At 45.0% G+C, this 25,949-nt stretch overlaps 1 protein-coding gene across 1 annotated transcript in view; it reads right to left on the bottom strand.

The window, feature by feature from the left end:
* Positions 1-15,025: 15,025 nt before the first annotated feature.
* Positions 15,026-25,949, bottom strand: part of tmem88bl (transmembrane protein 88b-like) — a 42,674-nt gene continuing 31,750 nt past the window's right edge. The window contains exon 2 of the mRNA XM_078559249.1: positions 15,026-15,654. Within this exon, the coding sequence (XP_078415375.1) occupies positions 15,385-15,654 (270 nt within the window). The 3' untranslated portion in view covers positions 15,026-15,384. The remainder of the gene's footprint in view (positions 15,655-25,949) is intronic.

Raw genomic sequence — 25,949 nt, 5'->3', positions numbered from 1 at the left:
CTAGCTTGAACCAGCTGAAAGTTATGAAAGGTGGAGGATTGGAGTTTAGCCAATAAAGCATCAGAATAGTGAAGTCTGGAGATGACAAAGGTATGAGTGAGGTTTTCAGCAGCCAACAGGCTGAGATAGGAGGTGTACAATGTACCCTAACATGCACTGAGTACCCTTCACCCCTGTGCTCACTGACCTACATTGGCTCCTGGAATACAAAACCTCAACATGTTAAAATTCTGTAACCTATTTCTGTAGCCTCCTCCAGCCCTACAACCGTCAGAAAACCCTGCGATGCACCAAGTCCAGCCTCTTGTGCATCCCTCATTTCCTTCGCCATGCCTTCAACTGTCTAGGCCTAAGGTCTCGAATGCCCTCCTCAAACCTCTCCCTCTTCTCCTTCAAGACACTCCTTAAAGCGAACCTCTTTGACCCAGCTTTTGGTCACCAGTTCTAATATCTTCCTTCTTTGGCTAGGTGTCAATTTTTGCCTGACTGCACTCTTGGTGAAATGCCTTGAAATGTTTTAGTATGTCATAGGCACAATATGAATGCAGGTTTCAGTTGCTGAGTTATTTATTGTGCAGCAACATATGGTGCTGCATGTTTTTTTTACTGTGTAGTAATATGTGGACAATGTTGACGCTATTCACTGCTTCTGTTTCGTTGGAATGGTTACAGTTATTGCCTTACTTGGGACTAAAGAGACCTATATCGGGTGATTCCCAGTTGAACTGTTTACTGCTGATAATGTTTTTTAAAAACAAAACGCTTTTTACGAATTTTGCCGATTGAATCTGAACTAAGTGCAAACATTACCACGCTTTGAAGATGAAACACAAGACATTGTTTGCCTGTTAGTGAGGCTGATTTGCAATTCTTTGTTGAGTGCTGTAAATTGGTCATGGTAAATGGCAATGAATATTATTCAAGATATGGAAGCCCAAGATTCCACCTCCTGCTGCTTTCCGATCTTGTTGCTTTAAATTTGATGTTAATAGATGCGTCTGAATGTTTTTCATGAATCATAATTATGAAAACTGCAACTGCAAGCAGTGGAAAAGTATTAAACTTTAATTATAAGAAACTGGTTGTCGTCCCTACAGAATACAAGCCCACAGGAAGTGCTTGTGAAACCCTGATAATATGGCACTTACACCAAAAATCAGTGATTCAGAGTCACTAGTGAATTCCTAATAATCTCTCCATTAGTGATTGAAAAGGGAACATTGAATTTTTATATTGTCTTGTGTTAGGCCTACTAACGTTGTACCTTTATTTTAAAAGGGAGTGAGGGATAGACGGAATAATTACAGGCCAGTCAGTCTGACCTTGGTAGTGAACAAGCTATTGGAATCAATTCTGAGAGACAGGATAAACTATCACTTAGAAAAACATGGATTAATCAAGGACAGTCAGCGTGGATTTGTTAAGGGAAGGTTGTGTCTAACTAATTAGATTGAATTTTTGAGGAAGTAACAAGGAGGATTGATCATGGTAGTGTAGTAGATGTGGTCTACATGGATTTTAGCAAGACTCTTGACATGGTCCCACATGGCAGACTAGTTTTAAAAAAAGCCCATGGGATCCATGGGAATGTAGCAAGCAGGATACAAAATTGGCTCAGTGGCAAGAAACAAAGGGTAATTGTTGATGAATGTTTTTGTGATTGGAAGACTGTTTCCACTGGAGTTCCATAGGGTTCAGTGCTAGGTCCCCTGCTTTTTGTGGTATATATTAGTAATTTGGACGTAAATGGAGGGGGAATGATATAAGTTTGCAGATGACACAAAAATTGGCTGCACTGCAGAAAGCAGGGAGGATTGCTGTAGACTGCAGGAAGGTATCAATGGACTGGTCAGATGGGCAGAAAAGCGGCAAATGGAATTGAACCCAGAGAAGTGTGAAGTGATGCATTTGGGGAGGTCAAATAGGACAAAGGACTACACAATAAATGGGAGGATACTGAGAGGAGTAGAGGAAGTGAGAGACCTTGGAGTGAATGCCCACAGATCCCTGAAGGTAGCAGGACAGATTGATAAGGTGGTTAAGAAGGCATATGGAATCTTTTCATTTATTAGCCGAGGCATAGAATATAAGAGCAGGGAGGTTATGCTGGAACTGTATAAAACATTAGTTAGGCCACAACTTGAGTACTGTGTGCAGTTCTGGCCACCTCATTACAGAAAGGATGTAATTGCACTAGAGAGGGTACTGAGGAGATTTACGAGGATGTTGCCAGGACTGGAAAATTGAAGCTATGAGGAAGGATTGGATAGGCTGGGGTTGTTCTCCTTGGAACAGAGGAGGCTGAGGGGAGATTTGATTGCGATGTACAAAATAGTGAGGGACCTGGATAAAGTGGATGGGAAGGGTCTATTTACTTTAACAGAGAGGTCAGTGACTAGGGGGCATAATTTAAAGTGATTGGTAGAAAGATCAGAAGGGAGATGAGGAAAGATTTTTTCACCCAGAGAGATGTGGGGGATTGGAACTCACTGCCTGAAAGGGTAGTAGAGACAGAAACAGGCGTCTTCTGCACTGTGAATCTATGATTCTGTGATACTGAAACCCTTGACGCATTTAAAAGGTGTCTGGATATGCGGCTGAAATGCCAGAACCTGAAAATGCTGAACAGTGGGATTAGGCTGGGTGGCTGGTTTTTCAGCTGGTACAGACACAATGGGCCAAGTGGCCTCTTTCTGTGCTGGAAACTCTCTATGATTCTATAACATGATTCAGCCCAACACTGCTTCCTTAGACTGTACACAGAAGGCTCTGAAGGGACTGCAGTTTAGGCTTGTGGACGACCTTCCTGCTCCACCACCAACTGAGGCCCCTGAGTAGGCAATTAATGCCCCTTAAGGGCCACATCCTGCCACCACTGGTATTCATGCATTGGCGGGTGGAGGACTTGCCATGCGGGAAGCCCAGAAAGAAATGCTGTTGGGTTGCTTATGGACTCCTGGGGAGTTTGGGGCAATGGTGTCCTCGTTCAGAGGCACTCTGTCCCTGATTAGCGGACCCAGCATTGGAAAGGGGGAGCCTGCTGAAAGGCATCACCCTCCTCCTATCACGCGCCTGTGCCTGGGCCCATGGGCGATTCTAACTCTCAGGCGGATGCATACCAGCAGCAGCCACTGCATCCCTGGTGGCTCCTGATTGGCTGGCAGCTCTCGGCAGGCAGGACTTCTGCCCATTTGGGTCCCTGATCCCAGGAAAAGCCTGCCACTGTCCAGTTAAATGCCTTGGTGGAACTTAATTTGGCAAACTTTCCCGAAAAAAGATGACATGGGGCTCTCGCCAGCTCTCCAGCTAGCAGGCTAGATGCCTGTTGCCTCCATTAAGTAGTCTCTTGGTTTAGGTGTATGTTGCATTGAGTCTAGTTCTTATATTGAATAAACCAACATGTTTAATTCCATTAGATTAAAAAAACCTGAGCTTTGCAGTGGTCCCATTCAGGCTTTACCTATTGGGCTACTAAACCTATATATTCCATTAGATACTTAAAGGACATTGAATTGGTTCCTTCCAATGGACTCATTAATGTTATTCATTTAATTAGAGTGATTTTTATCCCATTTATTTCTTTAAGGATGCAATGGCCTCTGTCTTGGATATTTCCATGCTACAAAGACCCTCTACACAAAGAACTTTCCCCTAACCTCTCTCCTCGCCCTCTTAATCATGAATTAAATTGATGATCTTCATCGATTCCCTAGCCAGGAAAAATAGTCTTTCCCTATTCACCCGAGCACAATGCTCCATCAATTTGAAAAATATGATTAAATCTTCTCTCCATTTCTCCAGCAGAAACCATCCAAAATCTCTCCTGATAAATAGAGTTTCCAAATTCATTCTGGTGAACCTATGCTGTATGCCCTCCATGGCTTTAAGTCCTTTCTATAATGTAATGGGAACTTAGGCAGCCAGGAAATATTCCCTTGTCACTGGAATACAATTATTAATTCCAGAACTGCTTGCTCTGCTTTATAATAGTCCTGTGAAGTGCCTTGGGACATTTTTATTTATGGTATGTAAACAGAACTTGTTGTTATTTCACAGAACTGCACAATGTAATCTAACTCTTGTCCAATTATTGCTTTGCACAAATTTATCATCACCACTTTGTTCTTGTATGCCATTCCATTATTTATAAAACCCAAAATGTTATTGGCTTTTTTTGACATCATTATCTACCTGCACTCGGGCCCAGACTTTTGCCCTCAGGTCGGGTGTGCAGAGACAGGTGATTTCCCAGCTCTGTGAACATGACCTTTAAAAACGTCTACCCCCAGGTCGGATTTGCAGTCAGAGAGGAGGCTGAAATTGGAATTGGAGTGGGCGATCCGAGAAGTGATGAGGGGTCAGAGATGGGCCTGGTGCAGGTCGGCTGACTTGGGTGCATATAAAAAGCGCCCCATCTGAGTAGTCGGTCCAAGTGTCACCTGATGAATGCAGCACATCCAGAGCCTTGGAGGAGACATTGTTGAGCGGTCAGGTGAGTGCCAAAGCTGTAACTATTGTCCAACTGTTAGATTATCCTAGAACTGATGGCCTGTCATGGGCTTTCCCAATGGCAGAGCTGTCATTGATGCTTCCTAATGAAAAGTGTGCTGAATTAGACCACTGTGTGGATTCTCAAGACACAGCCATGGAAGTGCCATTGTCTTGCCACCACAACTTAACGTAGTGATTTTCGTAATCTGGCTAAACTCAGTGGAATAATGAATAACATTGCCATTATCCCATCCACTTGGCACTCAACTCTCAAGTTGCGCCCCACTGTGGACCCTTGACCAGGTCCCCCATCGTAGTAAGCCAGTAGAGCTGTCAGCTGTTGTTGAGTACAGCATGTCATTTGAAATGGCAGTGGCGACATACACAGCACTAAGCGTATGTGTGGAGCCCTCCTCTCAATCACACCGTTAAGGGTGTTCATAGATGAGGTCATGGAAATGGTTAGTGTCTGTAAGCACACAAAAGTGAGTTATAGCAATGTATTCTGAGTTGCTCATGACCCTTCTCACCTTGCATTTTCATTAATTAATTCATTAATTCTTAGAATGTCACACAGGTAAGCCACATCTGAAGGGATGGGGCCAGCTGCCTCACTCTTATCCAACCAGCACCTGGATGTCCCGGTGGACGACGTGTAAAGGTGAAGGAACATTAAGTACCCAGCTGGCCGTGGCAAGGTGCTTGCCACAACCAAGAAGACATGGGTTCAGATTGTGCCAGTGGTGAGCGCCACCAGCAACCGGAGAAAATCATAGATCCAGTGCGCTGTTGTGTTCTGGCAAGGTGAGTAGCTTGGCTCATAGACACAGGAAGACACACATTGTCCAAAGGAAGGGTCACATCTGTACGTTGCAGATAAGGTTCGAGATCTGACACATACAATCCTTAATGCCGATGTAGAGGATTGTGTAAGCAGCTCATTTAGCTGCATGTGAAATAGATGTGAATAGGCAGTGTGATGTGCAGATGCATTGAAGAGCATTATCTCTGCATGTGCTATAAATGAGGGTGGCATAAATTCATGTTGTTTGCAGAACAAAAGGGCAGAGAGCATGGCAGATATGGCCCGTATCCTACCTGAGGCCTATGCGCCGCATGGAGCTGATGGCCATGGAGATAGCCAGGGTGCTGGAGCTGCTGGATATTGGTGATAGTGAATCTCCAGTAACAGATGATAAAGAAGGTGTTGAGATTGCCTTGGTACATGGTGGTAATGGTGGAGGTCATGGTGTCACTTTAATGAGCACAATGGGACGCTGGCATGAGAGGGAGTGCAATGATGGGGCTGAGTCATGGGGGCAGTGCGAGCATGGTTAAGGCAGTGGTGTGCATCAGAGAGTGCTTTCATTATAAGGGCTATACCTAAATACCTCATTTTGTGTCTTGCACGGGTCCAAGCTCCCCTGGCTCCATATCATCCCTCGGGTCTCAGGAGGAGGAAGAGGTGTCATCATACTAGCCCTCACCCCACCAATTCAGATACAGGCACTTTGGATAGATGTAGCACATGTTTAGAGTCTGTGGCAGAAGGTGGAAGTCACTGCACCAGAGTGCAGGAGGAAGTGTTAGAGTCAGAGACATCTGTGCACAGTCCCCCTTGGAGGAGGATAGAAAGTCACAATGATGCCCCTGTGGTCAGGAACATGGAGCCTTGGGAGTCAGCTTTTGGTGTACAAGTATTTGTTCAATCTGGAGCAGAATTGTGGACATCTGGTGGAGTTCCCTGAGGCAGTGGGAGATCTAGGACTGCAAATTGAGGAGTCCATTGCTGTCATGTCTCCGGGGGGCTCATCCACATGAGCTGTGACCATGAGAAATTGGCCAGCCTCTTGGAGAGATACATGCAGCAGCACTTGGAGTGGATGCAAGAGCAGCATCTTGGTCAGGAAAGAGTGTAAGCTCCCTCAGTAGCCTGGAACAGTCCACTTAGAGTATGAGCGCTGACATCCACGGCACAGCAGCACCAGCTCCATCAACCTTACCTGAAGACCAACCCAGGGCTGTGGAGGTCTCAGTGGGTGAAGGTGCCCAGAGCACCTCAGCTCCCTCATCTTCCGCCACCTCCCCAGCACCTTCACCTGAGCCCTCGCCTGCTCCACATGTGCCAATGACCACAGCTGCCCATGCAGAGATGCAGAGGCTACAAGCTGAAGGAGGTCCCCAATGGGTGCCTGCATAATGAAGCAGGCCACCATGCTCCTCATTGGCCTTTAGGCAGATGCGAGCACCCCTGCCTCCACCTCCTCCAAGGCAACACAGGGGTGGGCACTTGTAGGAGTTAATGCGGGCGCAGGGAACCATCTCGCCTAGAGCACCTATGGGTTCACAGTGGTTACTGTTTTCACATTATACATAGCACATTTGAGCACTTGTTCAATATATTTCTTTTCACCATGACTGCGTTCGTGTGTACAACAGAGAGCATGAAAGGAATGATAAAGATGTGAGGTCGCTTCTTACCAGTACTATTGAGGGTGGCATACTGAGTTGCATCTCAATGTGGCTTCTCCGGGAGCTGCGATGTGGCTTGATTGGTGAGGCATATTTTTCCTTCTCTGTTGTATTGCGTAAGACTCCAGAGGTCAAAGGCTGAGCCGCTAAGATGCTCCTTGTAGCTTTTAGTTTCCACCCAAGCGTGCCTTTAAGGGAGGTTTAATGGTCCCACTCCATGACCAGATGCTGGTCAGCAAGTACATCTGAAGCATGAGTGCTGGGTGCTGGCCATTCATCCCTATTGTAGTGTTGCACTTTGGCTTTGGTGTGGGCTGCACAGCTCAGTAGGCCACGTATTGTCCAGTTAATATAGGTCGTGTGCTGCGCCACTACAGTGGCTGCATTGTCGTTTCTGGTGTCACAGGATGTGGTCTGTGTGGTGTGCAGGGGTAGATTTAAGCCAGGACTGATGCATGTGGTGCCCAGTTCTTAACCAGGACCATTGGCCAGAATGGATGCAGCAGAAATTATTTTAATGATCTGTCATGGCACAGTTGACTACGCATCATGTGTGAGATGTCATGCCTGCATGTATGATGCAACATACACTCCTGTCAGCATGTATAGGGTTTAGCGGCTTCATTCGTGTCATTATCTGCATTGTGGGTATGGCTCGATGATGGTCCATTTGGCAACATGGGTGCATCATTCACGGCCAATGGCATTCATGTGAGGGGGCCAGGATGAAAGGGACTTATTACCGTGTGTGTTTCAAAGATGCTAATGACTACGTTTATGATGGAGAGGGCAGTAGCAGTTTGAATGTGATTCAATCTAAATCATTGATGTTGCTTTATTCCTTTGTGAGGGATGGGCAGCCCTTTGAGAGACTGTGATGTGATGTCAAGGTACAAGGATCTTTATGTGGTGGTATGTCACCAGGGATTGTCTGATGGCAGTTGTTATTTTGGAGGACTTTATGAAAATCTATTGTGAATAAGGACCAATCTGACAAGGCCCCCCTCCTGCACGATGTCATTCCTGAGTCAATGTCCTTGCCTCCTGCTGCTCTGCCACTGGGGGCTCATCATCCTCATCTGTTTTGAAATGGCCTGAATATACATGGGCTTCCTCCTCCTCCTCCTCTTCCTCATCTTCTTCCTCCTCAGAGGTCGAGGCTCTGCCCATGGCCTCATCATCACCGAAAAATAATAAAAAGAGGGAGAAAATAAACTTTGAGGGTAAACTAGCAAGTAATATAAAAACGGACATTAAGAGCTTCTTTAAATATATAAAAAGGAAGAGAGAGGCCAGAGTGAACATAGGCCCCTTAGGGAATGAGGGTGGGGAAATAATTATGGGGAACCAGGAAATGACAGAGGAGTTGAATAAATACTTTGCATCAGTCTTCACGGTAGAAGACACTAATAGCATTCCAGAAACACTAAATAATCAAGGGGCAAAGCGGGGGAGGAAATAAATGCAATAACTATCACTAGAAAAAAAGTACTAGGGAAATTAATGGGGCTAAAGGCCAATAAGTCCCCTGGACCTGATGGGCTACATCTTAGGATATTAAAGGAAGTAGCTAAACAAATAGTGGATGTATTGGTAGTAATCTTCCAAGAATCCTTAGATTCTGGAAAAGTCCCAGGAGATTGGAGAACTGCCAATGTAGCATCCTTATTCAAAAAGGGATGGAGACAAAAAAACAGATAACTATAGGCCAGTTAGCTTAACATCCGTCATTGGGAAAATGTTAGAATCTATTATAAAGGATGGTCTACTTCTGCTCCTACGTCTTATGGTCTTATGATTTTCATTTCTGTATCATTGTAACAGTCGCCTGCCCAATTGCCATGGTGATATCTAGTTAATATTTAGGATGGTGAAACACTGAAATAACCATTGAGCCACCCGGGAACTTCATAGAATAAATACACTCCTAACCAGGAGCTGCACTGGAGGAGCTGGAACACTGCAGAACTTCATTATCCAACATCTATTACTTTCCAATGTGGCTTCTTGCAATGTGACATCAGTGAATTTATCCCAGCAAACCTGCTTTTGATTCACTTTAATATTCATGTGGTGGCTGAGAAGGAAGCCGTTTGCATCCAAACATTATCCATCTGATAGAAAGGGACGGTAATAGGCTGCTAGTGAACAAATTAAGTGGTCTCTAAATTCAGTGCAGTTTTATAAATATTTTGTGAAAGATACTTTAACGTTTTGCCCAACAGTGTTTATCTTATTTATTTAGCAGAATCTGATTGGTTACATTGTATTCCTATATCCACCCAATGATCAAACACTTTGGTGTGGTATCTATGGTGGAAAACGGTTAACAGTGCATCTATCCAGAGGGGGAATAGTGTAGCTTTCTAACTATCTTAATATGGATTTTTGTAGTCATGCATCAACTCAATGAAATACTAGCTGGGTCAATGCAGTATCTACTTTTGCATCAAGGGATATGAGTGTCACTGGCAAGGCCAATATTTGTTGCCCAGCCCTAATTGTCCTTGAACTGAGTTACTTGCTAGGCTATTTAAGAGTCAACCACATTGCTGTGGATCTGGAATTATATAGGCCAGACCAGGATAGCAGATTTCCTTCCCTAACATCAACACTGGCTCTATGGTTGCCATTACTAAGATTAACTTTTAATTCCAGACCTTCATTAATTTGAATTCCACCTGCTGCCCTGTTGGGATTTGAACCCATGCCTCAGGATTACTAGTCTAGTGACATTACCACTACACCACCGCTTCTCAGTGACAAGAAGCTGTAGCCCTAGCTTCTGTCCAATGACAGAATCTAGCCTGAGATAGAAGGTTATAATCCTGTATCTAATGAATACAGTCACCTTCTATCTACCTGTGATGAATAAACATAGTCCTCTATCTACCCTCAGGGGGGATACTGTAATTCTGTATTTACCCAGTGGCAGAATACTATAGCCCTATATCTACCTAGTGATGGAATGCTAAAGCCTGGTATTGGCCCATTTGATTCTGATGCTACAGCTTTGAATCCAGTGTGATGGAATACTGCAGTCCAGTAACCATTCAGTACTGGAATACTGCAGTCCAGTAACTATTCAGTACTGGAATACTGCAGTTCAGTAACTATTCAGTACTGGAATACTGCAGTCCAGTAACTATTCAGTGCTGGAATACTGCAGTCCAGTAACTATTCAGTACTGGAATACCGCAGTCCAGTAACTATTCAGTACTGGAATACTGCAGTCCAGTAACTATTCAGTACTGGAATACTGCAGTCTAGTAACTATCCAGTGCTGGAATACTGCAGTCCAGTAACTATTCAGTACTGGAATACTGCAGTCCAGTAACTATTCAGAACTGGAATACTGCAGCCTTGTATTTCTTTTTCGAAGCAGTGATAGAATACTGCATATGTTTGCACAACTGTCTGTATCCAGTGTTGGCATACAGTAGATCTGGTTGTAGCCAGCATGGATAGATGTCAGTACCAGCCAGTACCAGATGGAGACATCAGTTTTGTAATTCCGTATCATCAGCAATGATACATACCAGTACTGTATTGTCCTGATGAGGATTTTGTGATAATTTTGCCAGTATAAACTGCCCCAAATCGGAAGTGCACTGACTGTTCTGTAATTTGTGGTCCAGCTCATTAGAATAATGATGCAGGTTTGCATCTCCACAGAGAGCCAACTTGATGGAGCAAGTAGAATTTTTGGCTATCAAGTCCACACTAAAGAGATGTGTGCATCTAAAGAAGAGTGCTTGAAAATGAAAAACAATATTTACTTCAACTTAACCAAGCTTTGAAATCAGTTTTACATGTGTGTGATCCTTGGTGAAGGCTGGGATCAGGGGAAGGAGAGAGTACCAGGCATAAATAGAGTGAAAGGAAACCCAATGTGAAGGCACAGACCTGATTCTGTGGGTGAGTAAATGAGCAGTACAGCATTTACTCTGCTGTCTTAGGGATGGATAGATGGGCATGCAGTTGTATGAGGGACCTCAGGACAATCGGGCACCATTAATGGCAGGAGCATGCTCAATGCTGTGCACATATTGCTGGCAGGAAATTAGATTAGATGAGAAAGAATTCCATACCCAAAGGAAACATTATCCAACCATAATGTTTCTGGATGGCTGTGAGGTTGCTTGTATCAAACCCTGCTGACTCCAAGTACTTGTGCAACATTAGAGATCATATTTTGCAAATAATGAATATCCATGCCGCAGGAGGGAACAAGGTGCAATGTAAGTCATAAGTTTTTTCATGTTCACATCTTCCAAGGTCCTAAATTTTCAAGTCATTTTGCAACAACTTTAACTGCAGGATGCACTTATGACACCTAAGTTGGCATATAAATTGTCCACGTGCTTCTACAATTTCCAACTGCTTGAGAAGATGATTTAGTTGAGAGAACTGATAATAATTTTGAGGACTGAATCCCAACCTGGAGATCTTTGTCAAATTTCCTATGACATGGTTAAGAAAGATGTGTGGACCACCATACCTAGATAATGGTGGGTCTGTGCTACCTACGGTAGGTACACTCCCCTGGAAATCATCCTTGCCCACGGGAGGGCAAGGTGAATTTTCAAAGAATGTCCCTCCTACCAGCAAGAGTAGTTTTAGATTACAATGAAGCATCTATGTTTGATCAGTAGTAATAGGAGCTAAATAAAAACTAAACAGTAACTGGAACTGAAAAAGACCAAAGAACAAATGTTTCCAAATCTATGCTTGCCTGAGATTCACTTGAGGGCTGTTGCCAATGAGCCAGGCAGCCTAACATTGATCTCTTCACTCAGATGAGCTGCCTTAGGAGGCACAACCAGTGCTGGGCCCGCTGAATATAGTAAGGCCCAAGTACCAATTCCCATTGATCTTCAGGCCTCCTTGTTTGGACTTGCGCTGGTTCTGTGCAGCAACAGAAACAGGCCCAGATCAAAATCTACCCTTAATACCAGAACTAATAAATGCTCAAATTGTAATGATAAAGCAACAGCTCTGTAAAATGGTCAGTTTTGTGATGATATGGTGCCAGCATTTATAGCTGTCAATGTTGTGATATCATTCCAGCATTAATAGCTGTCAGCATTGTAATATTATTGCACCTGCAATGATAGACGTTGGTGTTGTGAAGCTATTTCTCCAGCATCAAAATCTATTGATATAATATTAACATTGAAACCAGCCAATTGTAATTATATTCTGTCAGCACTGGCAGATGGAACAGATTCAAAAACTAAAGAGAGTAGTCGTACAATTAGTCATTTGGTAGTACAGAACTTGAGTGTCTCTGCAAAAAGGGATATTTTTTGTCAAATATTTTCATCTTGCACTCATCAGGACAATTTGCAAGAATACCAATGTGAGGGAAACAACAAATTTATACCATATGAGAAGAGAGTGCTGATTGGCTGTTGGAAACCAATCAGCACTCTCTTCTCATACAGTATAAATTTGTTGTTTCCCTTACATTGGTATTCTTGCAAATTGTCCTGATGAGTGCAAGGTGAAAATCATTGACAAAAATTCTTTTTTCAGCAATAGACACACAGTTGTTGAATAGGACGTCATATGGAAAAGGTTGGTTCAGAGCTGTTCACTGCACTTGTGCATGTCATTGAAAATATTCCACTTAGATCTTTCTGAAATTTCAAGTAAGGATACGTCATTCTCCACGTTTCTGCATACAGCCACATTTATTCCTTTTGCATTTTTCACAAGTTGGTTATTTTTAATAGTTTGCATTTTGTTATGTTTAGCCTAACATGTTGCCAAACTGGAAGCAGACCATCTCGGTGTGAGCAAAGGGTTAAAACAATTATGTGGTTAGATATGCCAGACATTGATAGCAAAATTATTCTGGCTGAACATTACATCTAGCATTTCAAAAGATATTTTAACAAACAAGCAGGATATATTAACTGTGGTTTACGCTTCAGAGTTAGCTGAAGATTGGTACAGTGGTTCTCACAATTCTGTCAGAGCATCAGCAAACATATAAGCCAGTAACTGATATTCAAGGACACTAGCGTTACCATAATTTCAACAGCACAGAGAATGAATCTATGATTATCCCTCATTGAAAAACATGCTCCATGCCTTTCTATTCCTGTATTAATTGGGACATAAAGCTAAACAGAATCTCTAAATTTTAGATATTCCTCTCCTCCCGTAGTGCTTCTCCACAGATGGGATTTACACACTCATACATAAACTTACAGGCTGGTACTGTTTGGATTCATAGAAGAATATTTCTCAAAACAGCCTGTAACAAAAGATGCAGGAAGTTGTTAACTTGGCATCAGAAAACCTTCCCATGTTTAGTAATTTGACCAAAAATACCTATCTTTCTCCCTTTGCCAACCATCCTGCAAATTGAAGTGTATTAATCTACACAACAAGTGCCTGTTTTTGTTTCTAAGACTGTTTAAAAGGATGACCAGGTGACTGAATTATGTGATGCAATGCTGGTTCTGGGATAATCAGTCCAGGTTATGGTGCGTTGTGTTGGGTGAATTTATTTTCTTCAAATCCAATTACTTAATTTAAAGGAAATGCAATAAATACTTACAAGAACTTTGGATCCTTTGGATTTTTCCTTCAGGCTATTTCGCAAACCCTGAATGTGGCTGTTCTGCCAGATTATGAACGAAGGACTGTGCTGTAATGATCCATTGACAGCACTGTCAGCAACAGATATTCAGATTGGTTTTTTTTTTATTCATTCATAGGATGAAGTGGGCTTCACTGGCTGGGCCAGCATTTGTTGCCCATCCCTAATTGCGCTTGAGAAGGTGGTGATGACAGAATTTAATGGGAAACTGGGACTGCTGCTTTCAGATGGATAAGAGTGGTTTTCGGTACACGTCCATGCAAAAGTGGCAGCAGAGCTCAGGAAACCACTGAATGCACGACAGCTGTGAGATCCTCCCAGAGGTCAACTCCAGATTTGCTAGTTCATTCTTTGAGGTCAGTCATGTTGCTCCTGATGAGGGGGATTTTAACCCCCAAGAAATGGGAGTTTTTGGGTCGGGTGGGATGGAATAATTTATTTTAAAAAGCCTTAAACCTGAAGCCAACCATCCTTGAACATGCCCGCTGTTGGTTATAACAGAGATGGGCAATCAATCTGCTCCCAGCTTGTGGGTTTCTCATTTGTATTTGTTAATGAGGCGGTGTAACTTAGATTTTTATCTCCATTTTAAACTTAACCTGGCAGGGAGGCAAGACCTGCTGCATGGAAGAGATTAAGTCGCTGTCCAGCATGGCCTGTGGCCCAGGAGAAGCAGGCATGCTTCCTTTCAGCAGCTTCCACCAACCTAACCTGCTTCCCTCCCAGTGATTGGACCCCTTGTTGTGATCACTGACGCCCAAGCTCTAGATACTACAATAAAACTTTCCCAGAGCTAGTTCTGCTAGTATTTCTGCTAGAGGGAGGGTGCTTCTCAAGATGGCGGTGTAGTGTTAATGTCACTTGACTAGTAATCCACAGGCTCCAGGCTAATGTCCTGGGGTCATGGGTTCAAATCCCACCACAGCAAGTGGTGGAATTTAAACTCAATATAAAGATATTCTCAGTAGTAGTGACCAAGACAGCTATCATCAATAGTTGCAAAAGCTCCATCTGGCCCTTTAAGGAAATCTGCTCATCCTTACCTGGTCTGACCTACATGTGGTTGACTCTTAACTGCCCTCTGAAATGGCTGAGCAAGCCACTCAGTTCAAGGGCAATTAGGTATAGGCAACAAATGCTGGCCTTGCCAGTGATGCACACATCCTAGTAAAGCAAAGAAAATACTGTGTGACAAATTTGCAGATTAAGATGTGAGATTATTAACATATCATTGCAGATAAATGTCTATAATATAGGTGTGGAGTGTCAGTTTCAGCAAAGCAATGAAATATATTTGAAGATGCATGAGGCTACTGGTCCCTTCTGAAGAGACTACAATAAATATTTTCTACTTAAAATGATAGGATTAAGGGGGTGGGGTCTGGGTGGGGTGGGGTCTGGGTGGGGTGGGGGTGGGGTGGGGGTGGGGTGGAGGCTGTAATTGCTGGAAATACACAACATTCCAAAATGATGATTTAACTCTGATTCACATCTCAATCTAAGACATCAACCTGCCTTTTCCCTTTACAGGCTACAGGCCAAGTGCTAGAAAATGGGATTAGAATAGATAGGTGCTTGATGACTGGCACACACACAGTGGGCCGAAGGGCCTGTTTCTGTGCTCTATAACTCAATGACTCTAATTGCTGAGGAGACCTGATGTGTATTTCCAGCAATCACTGTTTCGATTTCAATATCAAAATGTCACTGTCAATAATTTCACAATGTAGGCGACAGAAGATGGAGAGCAAGGTTATTATACAAATACAGCAACAGCCTGCAGTGCACTCAGATCATCGAAAGCATGATCAGACCCAAGCCTTCAAATTGCTGTCCCATTCTTTTCCATAGCAACAGCAGCTGGGGTAGTCGTGCCCAGTCCACTTCATCCCTTTGTAGACGGCTCGGGAGTAGGGTACGAAGCAAAGGAAGAGGTGCAGACGGCGTGCCACACTGCAGTAGGTCACCATGGCAATCACAATAAGGGGGGACATTAGGACAAAGCCGAGAATGATGAGGGCGGAGGAACTGTTATCATCGAGGATAGTTTTACAGTAATACGCATCGGAATGAATAACCTGCAGACCAAATAGTAAAAAACGAAAGTTACTCTGAACTCACAGGGACAATGGTTATTGCATGTTATTTGCTTATTGGAAATTCTACAAATAAGATTTCTAAGCATTTTATTAAAACAGAGATCATGGATATTGTCAGACCTCAATTAATATCACTAATTGCTAAGATTTTGTTAAATGTCTTAACAAATTTTGTGTTCATCAAAATGAGAGATAGGAACATTGGAGCATGAACCACCAGTCAGCCCACAGTGCCTGCTCTGCCAGCTTTCTTTTTGTTAATTATGGCAATTTTATCTTGTTAATATCTAGGCCCGATTTTAACTAAGTGAGTGGGTTTTGAAATAGTTAAAATCTCGCCCACTGTCTCAGAGTTTAACAATTTTCTCAATTCTGACAGCAGGCTTAGTGGCCTGTAGTTAATTGATTTGTCCTTTCCCTTGATTTTGAACAAGTTTGTAACTTTGGCAATCTTCCAAGTCTCCCAAATATATATTTTTTTTACAGATTGGTGGTAGTTCCATAGATTGGTAATGGTTCAATACGTGGTCATGTGATTCTCAGACCAGTCTCGAGGTTGACTCTTGTTCCATCCCTTTGATGACTGCAGATTTATCTCATGCTTAACAATCAAGAAATGTTTCACAGAATATGACCACTAATTTGAATAGGTCCTGCATTTATTTTCCCACGATAAAAGCAAAATACGGATGCTGGAAATCTGAAACAAAAACAGAAAACACTGGAAAAACTCAGCAGGCCTGACAGCAGCATCTGTGGAGAGAGAAAAACAAAGTTAACGTCTCGAGTCTGTATGACCCTTCTTCAGAGCTCTGAAGAAGGGTCATACGGACTCGAAACGATACTTTGCTTTTCTCTCTCCACAGATACTGTCAGACCTGCTGAGTTTTTTCCAGCATTTTCTGTTTTTGTTTACTTTCCCTCGTCTTGCTGTATTTGGGATTGACACGTTCTGCACAGTTTGATGGACAGATGCAAAATGGCATTCATCATTCTCAGAATGGCTTCAATTTGTAGCATCAACATTTGGATCATACACACAAAAGGAAAGATAGATTTATCTGAATAAACGTACACAGGACAATGAAAATCCTGTGGCCTCAGGATGTCAAGTTCCAATGTTTCAGCAGAGGCTGAAAAAGGATTGTGTGCTGGCAATATATTTGGGTTGGGGGATGCCATACTGACAACAAATAAAGCTTCTTCAAAATAGCACAAACAAGCAAAAAGTTCACACGTTAATAATGAGTGTGAAGCACATTTATCAGCTCCGAGTTTGAAAACAATAAAATTACGATTTAAAGCTCCAGGATTCCTGCTTTCAATCATAATCCAATTATTCTTGCTGAAAATGAACATGTGTGGACATTCAATGGGAATAGGGTCAGGCATGACTGTGATGCCCCCTATTGTTAACACCCACAGTCTTACACTCACACCTAAAGATTAGCCAAGTGAGTGGGAAACCAAAGACCGGTCAACAAGCAAGTACCAGCAGGGAGGACTAAAGAGAAAATGTTGAGGGGGAAAAAAGGACATATATTTGCTCAATCATTTAGAGAGGCTGTATGAATGTTTGCATTTATGAATTAAATATCCGCCCTTGAGGGCAGATTAAAGCTATTTTGTTGGGTGGAGTACAGGAAGCTTTGCTGAGGATCGAGCCAGCCTAGATTATTTGCTGCAGTGCGGTTTGAACTCATGACATTCTGACTCAGAGGCCGGACTGGCAGTCAAACATCAAACTCAGGATAGCTCTATCGCCACAAACAAATAGAGCAGGGACATGACCATCTGTCTCCGTGACTCTGTATTTCACCTTCACCTCTACCATACATTATTTGTTAGTGTTCATTTGCATTTATTACCATATATTAGTCTATATGAACTACTGAGTTGATACAGTAGATTGGAATAATAGTCTAATTTATTTTTGGATGTCTTTCTGTCAGTTGGAAGTTTAGTCACTGTGTTACTTCACAGGCTGGGAATGAAGATAAGCTGCAGATGATCTGCTGCAAGTTCATAGGGTGCGTTGGGATGAAGAAAGCCCTTTGGCCCATTTTATCTCAATCTTCCAGATTCCCAGAATGAACAATCTTCCCCGTAAAGCATTGAGCTATTTCTTAAACGATCCCCGGGTTCTTGCCAGGACCATACAACAGGTGAGGTAAAAAAGGCTATCTGGCCTATCAATGCTTGCCCTCTCCTTCAGACGCTGTGATCTCATGCACCATCGCATCTCCCATCTCTCCTCACCTCCGGAAGTGCTAACTGCTGGGGATCAGGGTGGGGAAAGCAAGAGCAAAGCAGAGAAAAAAACCCGCATCCAGATTTCAGGAAATTTCTTCCCTCTCCCTCTACTTCCAAATGCCCCGATATCTCTAGAAACAGAGGAAAGAGCCAATGAGCTCATTCCCAATGTCCTTACCCCACTTTATTCATAATGCCCTTCAATAGCTCTGTGTGCCAAGAATTCAATTCCCCTCTTGAAAGGTATACCATCTTCCACCTTCAACACTCTGTCCTTCCACTCCCCAGCCCTCTTTTCATAATGTTATCGTCTAGTTTCCGTTCTTACAGAGAAAAGCATAGAAAAACTTATGGCATAGGAGAAGGCCATTCGACCCATCATGTCTGTGCCAGCTGAAAAGGAGTTATCCTGCCTAATCCTGCCTTCCAGCTCTTGGTCCTTAACCCTGTAGTTTATGGCATTTCAAGTGTACATCCAAGACGTTTGCAGCAGGTACAGTAACACCTTCTCATTGGGAATGAACTCACTCCATCTGCATAAACTCTGAGCTAGCAACTTCTATTTCTACCAATGCACATACAAACCTTTTGCACTTTTTGAAAAAAAAAATTGCATTAGTATTGATTTTTAGGCCTTTTTAACTTTTCTGTAATATTTTCTTCATGATTGGACATATCTCTAAGCGTAAGATTACAACAACATGCATTTATATAGTGCCTTTAATGTAGTAAAATGCTCCAAGACACTTCACAGGAGCATTAGCAAATACAATCTGATATTGAGACACTTAGGGAGATATCAGGGGCAGAATTTTACGGCCCTGTCGCCGGGGGGGTGGGGGGGTGGTGGTGGTGGTGTTGGTGGTGCAGGAGTTCAAAAGTCCATTGACTTCGACAGGACCGTAAATCCCGCCAGCATAAAATTCCACCCTAGAACTGGTGACCAAAAACTTGGTCAAAGAGGTAGGGTTTTGAGAAGCTTCTTAAAAGAGTAAAGCGAGGTAGACAAGCAGAGAGATTTAGGTAGCAAATTCCAGAGCTTAGGACCCAGGCAGTTGAAAGCACAGCCACCAATGCTGGAGTGGTTAAATTCAGGATGCATAATGTACAAGAACTGGAGGATCGTAAGTACCTCGGAGAGTTGTAGCGCTGGAGAAAATTACAGAAATAAGGAGGGGCAAGGCCATGGGGGGGTTTGAAAACAATTATGAGAATTTTCAAATCAAGGCATTGCTTAACCGGGAGCCAACATAGGTCAACGAGCACAGGGGTGGTGGGTGAACAGGACTTGGTGCGAGTTAAGATGCAGGTGGCAGAGATTTTGATGAGCCTAAGTTTCTGAAGAATGGAAGGTGGGAGGCCGGCCCAGAGTACATTGGAATAGTCGAACCTAGAAATAGCAAAGGGATGGATGAGTGTTTCAGCAGCAGATAAGCTTAGGCAGGGGTGGAATTGGAGAATGTTACAGAGGTAGCAAAAGGCGGTCTTAGTGATGGCATGGGTATGTGCTCAGCTCACCGTCAAATATGATACAAAGGTTGCTAACGGTCTGGTAGTTGTTAGAGGGAGGGATGGTGTCAATGGCTAGGGAATGGAGTTTGTGGCAGGAATCAAAGACAATGTACTAGTATTAAGTACCGTAAGTGAGTGGTTGGCTTAGTTTAATTGCCTGTGATGCATAATAATTGGTTTAACTGGTGCGTTATTCATCGTGTATTAATTTATTAATGGCTTGCTTAATTCACTGGAAAAAAACCTGCAAATTGTAGTAATCTCACCAAAAATGGGATTACTGCCAAATTAGCCTCCCATTCTATGCAATAACTCATAATGACGTTATTGTGGATCCATTGGAGCTGTATAACATTGATGCTTTCTTGATGCTTTGATTCTTGATCCCATTCCTGATATAAAACTTGCACAGACTAAATAGCGGCTCCATTTAAAAGTTCACGTATGCGTGGCTTACATTTTGCTTGTTCTCCACTTGAATTTTCCTTGCTTGTTGGCTGTGCCAGGCAATGCAAAGCATTTGTATTCAGAGTGTATGTTGTGCCTGCAGTGATATCCCCTCTAAATGATGCCAAACATTTTCCTAATATTCTAACAATGAAAAATACACCATTACAAAGAAACGAACTGGCAGGGCTCTACTTTGTCAGATGAAAGGTTACACTTCCATCCACATGAGGCAATGCATTTTTTGTAGATGAAGTAACAGAATTTCTTTGTTCAGCTTACTGCCTCTTTTCATTTGTGTGATATGGTGCTTTAGAGGTAGTTAAACTCTGCTGACAGAATAGAGTTATTATACTGGCAATACAGTAAGAGTCATAGTGACAGTGGAACTTTTATTATGCTGCTGACTGCAGCATGGTCTTAGTACTGAAAAGATGCCTTGCACTCATTAAACTGGCAACAGCCTCAGTCCTCAGCATCCAGGAACATTACTTCACATCACTCAGAGGAAAAAATTATCCTCTGGCTTTTTGGTGAATAGTACTGCTGTGTTTCCCACACAGAATTGAAAGGCATTTAAAAGCAGGCAGAGTCTGGATAAACAAAGCCATTATTTGTACCTGTGTCACTCACATTCATTCCCTTTACAGTGAGTTCCTCTTAACAGCATGTTGAACCTTCCAAAATAAAAGTCTTGTTGAGAACAGGAACTGTTCACCAGATCACATTTCCACATATGCAAACTCAACCAGAAGTGGCAATTGCTGAACTGTTGGGTGCCCTGAATGATGCACTGAAGTGCTGAGAAACAATCCAACCAGTAAATTTGCATTTAAAATCCAGGAGTGTAACAAATTACCCTCAAGGCAATGGGGCTAATTGTCAAAAATGGCTCAATAAATAGTCAAAATCAACAGGGATGTAGCAATTCAAGCCATACGAGTTGTAAAATATGATTCCTCCCAAATCTGGCACATCAGTAAAGGACTACTAAAACAAACGTACACAGTCAGGGAAGTGGTTGCAATGCATCTTGTCATTTCAGAAGAAATATTGACCAGAGGACTTGCAGGAAATCTTCATGACTCACTTGCTTTGTTGGTACAGAGTGGCCATTGTAATTCCAGCCCAGATTTAGGCCATGAAAGGCTATCCCTTTCAAGGATCTGTATATTTTAAAAATCTTTTGCGATTGAGGTTGAAATAGGTTATGCAACGATGGGTGGCAGGCTTCAATCCAACCCAATGCCAGTGAACCAATCACGGGAGAGAATAAATCTAAAATAACCAACAAAAGTATGAAGAGTAGGGCCGGTGTAACCACTCAGCAAAATGTGCTGTCACCAGGAGCAGCAAAGTTTGGGAGGGAGGTAAAAAACTGAGTTACCTATTCATGAAACTGCATAAGTAAACAGGCTTCAGCAGTGGAGCGATAGGTCTTCTAGATCTACTGATATACATCCACATATACTGACATACATATAGATTTCCTTGGCCAGGATTTTCTGTTTGGGGTGGGGGAGCGGGAGTGGGTGCAGGCGGATGTGGACCCGATTGCTGGCGCCATTTTACGCGGGCGGGCCAATTAAGGCCCGCCCACCGTATTTACCAACTCCCGTGGATAGCGGGAGTGTTGCGGGCAGTGGCGGGCGTGCCCAGAGCGCCGGGTCCAATGTTGACCCAGCAGTCTGTTTAAAAGATGACCTGGCAGCCTTCTGTAGGCTGCTCACAATGGCCACTGCTAGGTCGCACCAGAGGGGTTTGGGTGTGCAGGCCAGGCTGGAGGTTAGGCCAGCAGGGGGCCAAAGCGCCCCTCATTTTTCTGATGACTACCTTGCTGCCCCCCTCGAGGAGGTGGCAGCTCGGCAGGAGGTGTTGGTCCCCCAAGATGGGAGGAGGAGGCCCCCCCCGCATGACGAAACGTGCCTGGGAGGAGGTGGCGGAGGTGGTGAGCTCCCGCGACGTGGTGCGGCACACCTGGATTCAGTGCTATAAGCGCTTCAACGATTTGTTGTGCCCTGGCAGGATGAGGACCATCTTGGCATTGGGCATTTAACCCAGCAGGTAGCCTTACCCTCTGAGGTCCCCCTCACCAAGTCTTACTGTCGTGACTGCATTGAATCATTTAGGGCATTTTTCCTTTGCTGGGTGGTCAAGCAGATAGTGCCCATGCTGAGGTCAGCCTGAATGGGTCATGAGGAGATGAGATCTCCCCCGTACCATGTGTTGTTCTTATTCGTACATGACTAGTTTGGGGGCAACCTGGAGGAGCTGCACCTAGGCACATACTCAGAACTCCAGGACATGTCCTACTCAGGGTAATGAGATGGTGGAAGGGGAGCCTCAAGGTGTCATGGCAAAGAACCATCTGCTGCCCTCTATGCTGCATGTGCTTGCACCTCCTTGCTATGGGAGGAAATACCGTGTGGTTCCTAATGTGATGTACGCAGCATGTGTCCATTTGTTGGGGGGGTGGGGAGCAGGCCTAGCATCTTGGTCTGAGTGGTCAGCAGCAGTGGGGTGAGGAGGCACTGGAGGCCTGATATGCCACTCTGGTTGGCGTGTGCGAACAAAGTCCATGTGCAATTTGCCCTAATGAATGGTCTCTCTTTTTCAGGAGAAGAATGCTCATAACTTGGCCGAGCGTGTGAGGACTGGAGGTGGCCAGTCATAGCTCTCCATATTAAGCCATTTTGAGCAGGAGGCCCTTGAGCTGGAGAGGCACCATGCACCCAGGTCTACTGGTGTCGGTGAGGCTGGGGTGGCACGGCCAGGTATTTAAAGCCAACATTGAGGTCCGCATTGTCCTCCCAACACCCATAGCACTGATGGTTGTTAAATTAGTTATTGTTTCAACATTGCTGGGCCATTGGTTCTGGAAGGTTGAGCGCATAATGAGCCAGGGGGACAGGCATGAAGTTTGTCAGTGTGTGCATGCTAACTGATCCACTGTCCTTGTTCTTCCTTTCAGCATCATCAGAGCACAGCTGGGAGGAGGAGCAGCAGATGCCCCCTCTCATACCTGAGGGCCCTGAAGCCTCACGAGCGTCACACCATTTCTGCCAGGCAGGCGCCAGCGCAGATACTAGCACCTTGGTGGGAATTCAAACATCGGCTAGTGTCCCGGGGCACAGCGGTGAGGGCACTTCACACTCGCTGGAGGAGCTGGCAGAGACAGAGAGTGCCCATGGTGCCAGCAGTCGGAGGACTGCTGGGGACCAGGCACATGCTCAGTCAGTGCCTGATGATGTGCCTCTGGAGTTGTCCGCGACGCAGCAGCAGCAGGAAATGCGGCCGGGTGTGCGGGAGCATCTGGGGGTGATACATGAGGCTGTGCTTGGCATGGTCTCCGTGGCAGAGGAGTCTACACGGACGATCGCCGAAGCAATGAGCCACATGTCCAAGCACCAAGCGTCCTCCATGGAGAGAGTGGTGACTCTTGTGGAGATCCTACTCCAGGAGACCCCCCAGGGTTTCCTGGGGATGCGCTCTGACCAGCAAGCCCTCACATCGGCAATGACCTCAGCTGGTCAGTGCCAGTGTGGGAGATGGTATGAGCATCAAGCTTCCCAGCTCATTGCACATCCATCCACAGTGAGCAGGGAGGTCCGGTGCAGCAGCTGCCTGTCATCTCTGCGGGCTCCTCTCAGGGCACTCCGGATGAGGGTGGCAGCTCCTCTGCCCCTCTCCCAGTGACCATATCATCCGGTGAGGCTGCGACGACTGGGGAGATGCCAGCTGCGGAACAGGCAGCTCCCTCCCAGGCGGGAGCAGCACAGGCTCCACAGGCCAGAGGACGACCGAGGCCAACAGGACAGCAGAGTCAGCAGGCTGTCTCAGATGCCACTCCGAGTGATGGGGCAGCACCAAGACGTAGCACACGGAACGAAAACATAAGGCACCTTAGGCACATTACGGGTTTATCACTGATGCTTTTGTGTTGGCCCGAGATTAGGCCCTTATGATTTATTTTGGATTGTTTACACTATTGTTTAATAATTGTGAGAACTTCTGATTCACACATTAAATGCCAGATGTGTGACCATGGCTGAGGGTGGCTCGTTTCTTCTGCATGTGTATGTTTAAAAAAAGTGTCATGAGTATTTATTCGGACATTCATCTTTAAGTACAAGGCCCTTAGTTAGTGCTGCTGACCTGGCAGATTTTGTACTTAGGTGTCGAGTATCAAGGCGACAGCCCAGGCTTGTCCTGGTGATCCATCTGTGTTGTGCTAGCTGAAGTTTCATTGGATTAAAGTCTCCCGGGTGTCACAGCCTCCCTGGAGTAGTCCCGGGTCAGCGTCTAACCCCTCAGCATTTCCCTGCGCATGCTTATCCTCGAACTCACTGCTGGACTCATCGTGTGCAGCCACAGACACTGCGTCGATGTCTTCATCATCCTCTGCATCCCCCCTTTCCAGCGCAGGATTCTGGAGAGTGCAGCATGCAACCACTATCACCGAGATATGATCTGGGGGGTACTGGAGTGTGCCCCCTGAACGGTCCAGGCATCGGAAGCGCATCTTGAGAAGACCGATAGTTCTCTCCACCACAGCCTTTGTGGAGGTGTGGCTCCTATTGTAGAGCTGCTCAGCTTCTGTTCTTGGATGGCGGAGGGACGCCATGAGCCACCTTCTGAGGGGATAGCCCTTGTCACCCAGCAGCCAACCATCCAGCTGGGCTGGCGCACTGAAGAGCCCTGGCACTTGGGAGTGTCTGAGGATGTAGGCGTCGTGGGAGCTGCCTGGGTACCTGGCGGAGACTTGTAGAATCAGCATCCTGTGATCACACACTATCTGCATGTTCATGGAGTGGAAGCCCTTCCTGTTGACGAAGGTACCGGGCTCACCTGCTGGCGCCTTGATGGCCACATGTGTACAGTCTATTGCACCCTGGACACGGGGGAAGCCAGCAATCATCGCGAAGCCTCTGGCTCGCTGTGTCTAGCTTGCCTGGTCCCAATGGAAGTGGATGAAGGTCAGTGCACGCCTGAACAGAGTGTCTGTGCCCTGCTTGACACAAGTGTGGACAGCTGATTGGGAGACACCGCAAAAATCACCCACCGAGCCCTGGAAGGAGCCAGGGGCATAGAAGTTGAGGGCAGCTGTGACCTTCAGAGCCACTGGCATGGAGTGTCCACCCACACAGTTAGGGGAGATCACTGGCGCAATCATCTGACAGATGTAGTTGACTATCCCCCTTGACAGATGGATCCTCCTTCGGCACTGCACCTCAGACATATTGAGGTAACTGCTTCATCACCTGTATACCCTGGCAGCAGGATAGTGGCATCTTCTGTGGCCCCTTACACCTTGGACTACCTCTTGGCCCTGCGCCCCTTGTGCCTGTGCCTGTACTCCCAAAAGTGGCTCCCCTGGAAGCTGAATGTGCCCTCCTGGCATCCTCCCCCTTCTAGCCCTCCCTTCCTCCTCAGAGGAGCTGCCTCCAGTGGACAGATCAGGTCCCATACCCAGGCTAAGGGAAGGCTTCCTGAAAGCTACAGGCATGGAAAAGATTCCTCACTGCAGAGTGCTGACCTGAAGGTCAAGAGTCCAGAAAAAGCTGCTGGGAGGCGTTCTGAAGTACTGCGGATCACACAGGCAAGTTTAAAAAACTTTCTCCAATAAATACTTCACAGACCAGATTCATGACCCCACTGAGCTCTCTTAACCCGTCTGTGGATGAGGTTAATAGAAATGTCTCTTACCCGCCTGCCTGTTGCGCCCGTGTGCCGACCCGAAGATCGCACGGGCACCAAAAAACCAGTGTCAGTTGAAGACTAAAGGGCCTTAAGTGGCCCATTAATTAAGGGCGGGCGCGCGTTGGACTTCATTGCGCGACCACCCAGCGAAATATCGCGATAGCGCACAGTGAGGTCGGGACGCTCGCCCAACGTCACCGCGCATCATTTTACGCGGGGATGTGCGGGGCCCGCCCCTCACACATCAAATGGAAAATTCTGCCCCTTGTCTAAATGTCCATGTTGAAAAAAGAGACATTTTTAAGCTCCTTGTCTTGCACTCATCAGGACACTCGCAAGAGGAATATAAGAGGAAAGAGGAA

Source organism: Cetorhinus maximus, chromosome 15 (assembly GCF_964194155.1).
Source record: "Cetorhinus maximus chromosome 15, sCetMax3.hap1.1, whole genome shotgun sequence".
NCBI classification, from domain to species: domain Eukaryota; kingdom Metazoa; phylum Chordata; class Chondrichthyes; order Lamniformes; family Cetorhinidae; genus Cetorhinus; species Cetorhinus maximus.
This window is presented reverse-complemented; position numbering and strand designations above follow the sequence as displayed.